The following is an 8,928-nucleotide window of genomic DNA, read 5'->3' on the forward strand; positions in this document are numbered from 1 at the left end:
CTGGCCACAACCCCTTTGGCCTAAACCCAACACTATACATTTGGATCAAGCATTTTATAATTTACAAAACACTTTCATTCCCGCCATCTTACTAAATACCCAGAATTCAGGCCCAAGCCACAGCAAATTAGAGGAGGAGCGGAGAAGAGAATCTAGGTCTCTAAATAGCCAGTTTAGTGCTATTGTCTGTGTGTCTTTTCCCTTCACCTCTCCCTGTCCCTCTTGGGGGCCACCGTGACTCCCAGACCATCCTCTGGCTCACCAGCAAGGTTGATCAGGCCCTCCAGGCTAGTGGGGAGGTTGCTCTGGATGCGCTGGGTGTTCCGGAGGTGCAGGGTCTGCAGGGCTGTCATAGCAGGGAGCTGCCTGGAGAGGAAAAGAAGGGAACAATGCAGACCACAAGAAGGGGAAGGATGGGGCAGAGGGTGTGTGAGCGGGAACAAGAGTGGGGAAGCAGTACCTGAGCTGGGCATGCATGAGGGGGTTGTTATTGAGAATCAATGTCTGCAGATGCACAAGGCGTCGCATCTGGGGGGGCAGGCTCTCCAGCCTGTTGTCGCTCACATCCAGGTACAATAGGTCAGTCAGGTTGATGAAGAGCTGGTTGGGGATGTTATCGATGCTGGTGGGGAGAAAGGGGCAGGAGGGAAATCACAACTCACCCCACCATCCTATTTTCTAATTCTGCCCCTCCTTAAACTCCCGCTGTTCTCCCCCCTCCCCATATCCCTTATTCTCCTCATTGTTAATGTCCTACTCCCAAAGCCTGGCTTCTGTACCACTCCCCCCGCCATCCCCTTATCAAAATAATTCTTTAAGGTACAATCTAAATTGAAATACTCCCACCTATGCCCCACTGCTATGTCAGGGAGTATTCACATTTCTTAGCCATCCCGGAAATGCCGGAGCGTAAAAGAATGGATGCTATTCTCCAAGTCGTGAGACCCAAGTTCTAGCACTAACCCTGCCAATCAATTCCCTATGTGACCATGGGCAGGTCGCTTAACTTCCCTAGGCCTCAGTTTCCCCAAATATAAAATGTGAGGCTAAGATTAAATCTTTTTTTTTTTGGTGAGGCAATTGGGGTTAAGTGACTTGCCCAGGGTCACAAAGCTAGTAAGTGTCAAGTGTCTGAGGCCAGATTTGAACTCAGGTCCTCCTGACTCCAGGGCCGGTGCTCTATCCACTGTGCCATCTAGCTGCCCAGATTAAATAATTTCTAAGGCCCCCCTCAATACTTCCAAAGCCTGGCTTCCGCCCCCCGCCCCCCAATCCCCCTATCAAAAGGATTCTCTGGAGCCCTGGGATGCTGTCTCCACAGTAACACTCCCACCATCCCCCACCCCACTGCTGAAGGGAAGGCAGGGTGGTGAAGAAGCCCGAAGGAGGCCCTGTGTGACCCGGGCTGGCACCTGTTGTGACTGAGATTGAGCACCAGCATGTTCTTGGCATTCTCAAGCTCCCGGGGACATTCTGTCAGCTGGTTGTAGCTGAGGTCCTGTGGGTCAAAGATAAAGCAGAAGGTAAGAAGACAGGAGCAGGCAGACCTCCGGCAGGCCATCCTGCCACCAGGCGAGCCTCTCTAGTGTGGGACTGTGGGGACCCCTTTACCTGGAGAGGACGCTGAGAGCCAGGCCCAGCAATCACAGATCAGAAAATGGGATGAAAATGGCACCGGCCCATCTCGGACCCGAGGAAGAGATATGGGAGCACGTCCTTTTCTGCAGCAGTGGGGGCAAAGAAGGGGGCCATGGCTATGGATTGTTGAATACGCTATCAGACTGGATCACTGAGTCATTTGCTTTCTCTTAAGTTTTTTTTTGGGTTATTGGTATTGAGTATTTCCTTAGGCAGGGTCATTTGTCAGGGAGAGGGGTAAATATTGAGCAATGAGTGTTACATAAGAATCAGAAGGCACTGATTACATTTAAAGAAAGAAAATACTCAAAACAAAGAGTTAGGGAGTGAAATCTCTAGTCCTGGCTCTTAAATAACCCACCATAGGAGACCTTGGACAAGTTACCTCATCCCTGGGCCTCAATTTTCTCATCTGGGAAATGGGGATAATGATGCCCGCCCTGCATTCACTTTTTTTTTTTTTGGTGGGATCAATGAGGGTGAAGTGACTTGCCCAGGGTCACACAGCTAGTAAGTGTCAAGTGGCTGAGGCTGGATTTGAACTCAGGTCCTCCTGACTCCAGGGCTGGTGCTATATCCACTGTGTGACTTGCTGCCCCCACTGCACCACCTAGCTGCCCCCTCTGCCCTGCATTCTTTACAGGTTTCTTTCAAAGAACCAAAAGCAGGCAGACGTGAAAACACTCTGTAAAGTATGTTCTAATCCAGAAACTGTTTTAACAAATCATCATAGTTTTTCTAATAAGGTCCCAGAACGTTTGGGAAATAGTGTGGTATAGGCCTCAGAGTACTGCATTTGCAGAGACCTGGGTTCAAATCCTACCTCTGCCTAGCTGTGTGATTAGGGACAAGTCACTTAATCTCTCTCCAAGCCTCAAAATCCTCATCTGTAAAAACAGGGATAACAACATCCATACACCCACATCACAGGGCACTTTTGTGAGTATCAAATGAAAGAATGAACATAAAATGCTTTATAACAGAATATAAGTATATATTCTATAACATCACAATTATACATATCACATGATAGGTTTTAATATATCATATATTATCATATAATGTGTATTATATTAAAACTGATATTATTATGTGTTATATTGATAGTATTATGATTGTGTTGATATTAATATTATATTAATAATATTATAAGTATCAGATATTGGTTTCCTGGTTAACAAAGCATCCATTCTTCTTTGCAGAGGGAGATAACTATGAGGGTAGAATGTGGCATATAATGTCCATCTTCATTAATAGGTTAGTTATGAATTGCTATTTTCTACTCATTTCTTTTTCTTTCTTTCTTTTTTTTTTTGGTGGGGCAATGGGGGGTAAGTGACTTGCCCAGGGTCACACAGCTAGTAAGTGTCAAGTGTCTGAGGCTGGATTTGAACTCAGGTCCTCCTGAATCCAGGGCCAGTGCTTTATCCACTGCACCACCTAGCTGCCCTCTACTCATTTCTTTTTTGTGATGTGATAAAAAATGGCCAACTCGGGGAAGAAGAGGGGAAGGAGGAGATTTAGAAATTAAGTTGATAAAAAAGAATCACTGATATCATTTGCTTTTATAAGTGTTCAAAAACCCCTTCTTCTTCTTCTTTTTTTTTTGGTGAGGCAATTGGGGTTAAGTGACTTGCCCAGGGTCACACAGCTAGAAAGTATCAAGTGTCTGGGGCCAGATTTTAACTCAGTCCTCCTGAATCCAGGGTTGGTGCTCTATCTACTGCACCACCTAGCTACCCCTCAAAACCCCTTCTTTACCCAATGCTTATTGCTAAAAATCTATCTGAAGAGTCTCTAAGCAACATCAATAAAGTATGAAGAAATTCCTAAAGAGCAACAGCAATCATATAGAGGCAATTGATTGACACAGGGAACATCTGATGATCAGGTAAGAAAGCAGCCAGGATCCTTGGGGTCTATCTAAATAAAGATCACTCTGCCCCCACTCGGAGGGGAAAGAACTCAGCTGCTTTAAGATAACTTTGCATGGACCAATGGTTAAGTAACAGAAGACTGGAGCACTAGGTGTTGCAGTGGATAGAGCACAGGGTCTAAAGCCAGAAAAACCTGAGTTCAAATCTAGCTTCAGACACTGAACTAGCTGTGTGACCCTGGGCAAGTCATTTAACTCCATTTACCTCAGTTCGTCATCTGTAAAATGATTGGAGAAGGAAACAGCACACCACTCTAGTATCTTGGCCAAGAAAAATCCCAAAAGGGTCATTGAGAGTTGGAAACAACCAAAAAACAATTAAACAAAAAAAAAAATGAGGGACTGGTCAACAAATTGGTCCATCTCCCCTTACTCATATTTGTTGTATTAATATGTACATTAGGAGTACAGAAATGGATACAAGGGGCAGCTAGGTGGTGCAGTGGATAGAGCACCGGCCCTGAATTCAGGATGACCTGAGTTCAAATCCAGCTTCAGACACTTGACACTTACTAGCTGTGTGACCCTGGGAAAAGTTACTTAACCCCAATTGCCTCACCAAAAAAAAAAAAAAAAAAAAAAAAAGAAATGGATACAAGCCATATAGATGTTGCATCTCTAGAATACAGCGGCCCCTAGAAAACGCTGTGGGGGCTAATCCACGTTCTTTTTTTTGTTTGTTTAATCTTATTTTTAGCAGATTTAGACTACACATCCAATGTGTCATTAGTCCAGGCAGCTTGTCTAAGATCCTTATGGACTGCACATCTATAGGCTAAGCTTTGCCTAACAGCTTAGAACCCCTGCTAATCTAATCAGCTGCATGGACTTTTTTGGTGAGCTCTTCCCTGCTGTGTGCTTTTCTGGAGTTGGATTTCTTTCAAGTAAGCCTGTCTGGCCTATCCTGGGGCAAATCCAGACCTCCAACTAGAATGCCCTGTCTATTGCAGGGACACATAAAAGAAATTTCTGTTCAGAACTCTATCTGGAACTGGCCCTTCCTATCTTGGCCAGACTAGAAACACAATTGCCACTGAAAGACCTCACCGGCCTGCTGACAGGCCCCAATGCTTTGACCTGCTCTGTTCTGACTTGGTTCAGTTCACCTGTCTTCAAGCAGCCTAGTGGCTCCCTATTCCCAGAGGCTCATCAATATTGGTATAAAGATGAGGCAGCTAGGTGGCACAGTGGATAGAGCACTGGCCCTGGATTCAGGAGGACCTGAGTTCAAATCCGGCCTCAGACACTCAACACTTACTAGCTGTGTGACTCTGGGCAAGTCACTTAACCCCAACTGCCTGTCTGAGGCTGGATTTGAACTCAGGTCCTCCTGAATCCAGGGCTGGTGCACTATCCACTGTGCCACCTAGCTGCTCCTTTTTTTTCTTTTTTTTTCGTTTTTTATTCTTTTAAAATAAAGTCCCTTACCCTAACTTGCTTTCCTATGATTTTCTGTTTTGTCCTAAATCCAGGGAACCAGGAAATTGAGGGTTTGTAGGATAGCTGAATTCTGGGCAACAGGTTTGACCACTCAATCATTTAAAAAAAAACCAAAGAACCCATTCATGGGCAACGTGGCATCTCTGTGACACAAATACAAACTACTGATAGTTCCCTTTTTGCTCCAGGCAAAGCTGTGGTTTTTGCCTCGGAAATACATTCAGAAAACCAAATGCTGGGGGCATGATTTCTAGGCTGGGGTGGCTTCTTTGGAGAACCAAACAATCTAGGAAAATCTGGAAGAAGTAGGGTTACCTACCAGGACAGAGAGGTCATCCAGCTGGAAGATGTCATCTGGTACCCCAGAATTCTTCAGGCTGTTGGCTCGAGCCACAATCGCCTGCAAGAGAAGTAACATGACTCTAGTAACCTCACACAGGAGCTGCGGGATGTAAGAGACACTCAGGAACCTCCGATAGGCTCTGACTAGCAGATAAGGGAAGAGGGGACAAATGTATTCCTTCTAGGGACCTGAGGGTGAATTCGAGAGGAAGACAGCTTGCAGAATGGAAAGAGCCAGGAAACTTTCAGGCCCAGGAGTCAGGAAGCCTTAGATCTCATTGCAGATCTGTCGCTGACTAGCTGCTTGACCTTGGACAAGTCACTTGGCCTCATCAAGCCTCAATTAAAATCCTCATCTGTGAAATGAGGGGGACTAGACTAGGTGACGTCTAAGAGCCTTCTGTGATCATGGTGGGGAGTGGAGGGAAAATAGGGTGTGAATTAGCCTAGAAAGAGAATACAAACAAACAAAAAAAGGAATGATAATACTATTCTCCAAGGAAACAGAACAGAAAGGACTCATACATACAGAAACACTCAGAAATATTATCCACAATAACAAAAGGCTGGAAACCAAATATGTGCCCAACAACTGAAGGATGAATGGCCTAACAGTCTGCAGCATATGAACATAAAAGAATATGACAAAGATTTAGAAATCAGGGAAACATGAGATGTATGCAGAATGATGAAATGAAGAAAACAGCGCCAAGAGGGCCCATCCACACCGTGACTACAACAACAAAAATAAAGTCAGCACAAGAGCAACAAAACTTGGGTCGGATACAACACTTATTGTCAGCATCAGTCAAAGCTAAAGCACACATCTTTCCTTTGTCCTACTGTTTATTAAATAAACGATGACAGGGAAAAGTGCTAGGTGCCATCCGTCACAATTACAGGAGAAGATAATTATGCTTAACTCTATTTGAGGAAGGGGGAAGAACCTCTCCTAAAACAAAATAGCATAATTTTTTTTTTTTGGTGAGGCAATTGGAGTCAAGTGACTTGCCCAGGGTCACACAGCTAGTAAGTGTCAAGAGTCTGAGATCGTATTTGAACTCAAGTCCTCCTGACTCCAGGGCAGGTGCTCTATCCACTGTACCACCTAGCTGCCCCAATAGCATAATTTCTTTTAAAAAAAGACATTATCCTGGAAGAGATACATGTTGCCATGGGTACTTGGGATCACAGATCTAGAGGGAACCTGTGGAAGGTCTAGAAGCGATAGGGATGTCTGGGGCCAGCTACTCCAAACCCCCCATTTCACAAATGAAGAAACTGGGGCATGGTGTAGTTAAGTGATTTGCCTAAGATCATACAGGCAGTTAGCCTCAGAGCTGAGATTTGAACCTGTGCCCTGACTCCCTTTATCATCCTAACCATTTTAAGACTTACAGACGATACAGCAAATATTTATCCAATGTATCATCTGTGTGGAGTGCTACATTGGGCACTTCTGTTATTATTGTTCTGTCTTTTCAGTCACATCTGACTCTTTGTGACCCCATTTGGGGTTTTCTTGGCAAAGATGTTAGAGTGGTTTGCCATTTCCTTCTCCAGCTCATCTGACAAATGAGGAAACTGAGGCAAACAGGGTTAAGTGAATTGGCCAGGGTCAAATAGTTAGTAAACATCTGAGGCCAGATTTGAACTCAGGTTTTCCCGACTCCAGGCCCAGAGCTCTATCCACTAAGTCACCTAGTAGTATTGGGTACTTGGGGAGATTAAAAACTTTACACGAGGGGAGGGACATCTTAAGGGAAAACAATGTTAACAGGCTGAAACTCTTTCTATAAAATTGATGGGAGGACCAGGGCAAACTGAAGTTAGATTTTCCTGCTTCTCTCAGGACTCCTCCCTGCAGCCTCCCGAGGGAGCTGAAGGTGATGAATGCTGCAATCCTAGCCCACAGGAAATCCACCCTGACCATGCCCCCGCCCGCCTGCCAGCCCTGAGCCCAGATGGCCCAAGACACCACTTTAGCTGCTCAAACTTCCTCTCCTCTCCCTGGCCCAGGCTAACAACAACCACAGCCCAGAGAGCCCATTGTCGTCTCACATGCCTCCCCATTCCCAACCCTAACCATCCTTCACTGGTTACAGGGCCAGGTCCTCCACAAAGCTTCTGCTGACCAGCCCAGCCCAGCCCACTGTGACCTCCAATCTCCCCCTCCAAATTCCTATTGAAGTCACTGTCTGCATCCCACATCCTAGCGTTTCGTGAAGCACATCTCCCGGCTTCTTCTGTAATCTGTTTCATAAACATGAATTCTGCTTCTCTAAATAGGTAGATTATGAATTCTCCAGGGCAGAGACTGCATCATACACAATCTGTCTCCTCCGTGATACCTGGGCTTGGACACTTGATACAGGCTCAGGGTCAAATCAGCAAGTGTGTCTGAGACTCTTGGCCGGAGACCTCCCTCCGACCTCTGGACAGGGACTCACCCGCAGGCAGGGGAGGCTGGATAGTTCTCCATGGAGAGTGTTCAAGTGATTGTGGCTGACAGACAGGTGTTCCTGGAGGGAAAATCAAGAGAACAGTTTATGCAGTGCCTGGCAATAGGAGGGACAGGGACAGGGGTGGGGGTGGGGGGAATGCAGGAGGGGAAGTGGGGATAGAAGTGGGGGTAAGGGGGGGGCAGAGGGAGACACCTCCACGACCATCCCTTCCCATTCACACCGGGGCTCTGACTCCCCTCTGCTCTGCCCCCACACTTGGCCCCCAAGGCCCAAGGAGAGGGTGAAACAAGTTGACTCGGGTAGAGAATGGTCTTACCAGCTTCTGAAGGGCAGCAAGTTCTTCAGGCAGGTAGCAGAGTCCTGTCCGGTTCAGCTTCAGCCACCGCAGGCTGGTCATGGCTTTTACATGTTCAGGAAAATAGCCACCCTAGGAACGGACAAGGAGAAAGGCATGAGGGGACGAGCTTAGAGAGAATCTGACCAATACAAGGCCCTCTCAGCCACCAGCCTTAATGGCCACCCCCGCACCCCATTTCTAAAGGGCCTGTTCTACTCTTCAGGACACGGCCCCCAGGCTGTCCTCCCCCGCCCTCCTCCGATCCATCTTGCTCACACACAAACACCACATGAGGGGGCTAAATTTAATGAAAAGTCCAGCTTAGCAGCTAGAAAGCAGCGCACAAAAGTCAGGGAGATAACCTTTCTGACAAATAATCCAAACCAGGTAAAATGCTTTGCAAACACATAAGGTATTTACAATCACAAGAACAACAAGATCCTTTCCAGCCCAAGAAGAGGCAGTGTGGTGCTGTGGACAAAACACTGGCCACAGAGTCAGTCAGAAGACCTGCCTCAGACTCCTATTAGCTATATAACCTCAGTGGCACAAGGGAAGAGAGCTCGGGTCCTGGAGTGGGGAAGAACTGAGTTCAAATCTGACCTCACACACTTACTAGCCTATGTGACCCTGGCCAAGTCACTTAACATTTGTAAAATGGGTATAATTATAGCACCTGACTCCCAGGGTGGTTGAGGATCAAAGGAGACAATGATTGCAAAGGGCTTAGCACAATGCCTAGTACACAGTAAACACAATATAAATATTAG

At 46.3% G+C, this 8,928-nt stretch overlaps 1 protein-coding gene across 1 annotated transcript in view; it reads right to left on the reverse strand.

The window, feature by feature from the left end:
- FLII (FLII actin remodeling protein) overlaps positions 1 to 8,293 on the reverse strand; it is a 31,008-nt gene extending 22,715 nt beyond the window's left edge. The window contains exons 1-6 of the mRNA XM_043978135.1: positions 8,138 to 8,293; positions 7,807 to 7,878; positions 5,334 to 5,414; positions 1,413 to 1,498; positions 461 to 622; positions 263 to 366 (exon numbers count right to left, since the gene is read on the reverse strand). Coding sequence (XP_043834070.1) covers positions 263 to 366; positions 461 to 622; positions 1,413 to 1,498; positions 5,334 to 5,414; positions 7,807 to 7,878; positions 8,138 to 8,218 — 586 coding nt within the window. The 5' untranslated portion in view covers positions 8,219 to 8,293. The remainder of the gene's footprint in view (positions 1 to 262; positions 367 to 460; positions 623 to 1,412; positions 1,499 to 5,333; positions 5,415 to 7,806; positions 7,879 to 8,137) is intronic.
- Positions 8,294 to 8,928: the final 635 nt, after the last annotated feature.

This window comes from Dromiciops gliroides, chromosome 1 (assembly GCF_019393635.1).
Source record: "Dromiciops gliroides isolate mDroGli1 chromosome 1, mDroGli1.pri, whole genome shotgun sequence".
NCBI classification, from domain to species: Eukaryota; Metazoa; Chordata; class Mammalia; order Microbiotheria; family Microbiotheriidae; genus Dromiciops; species Dromiciops gliroides.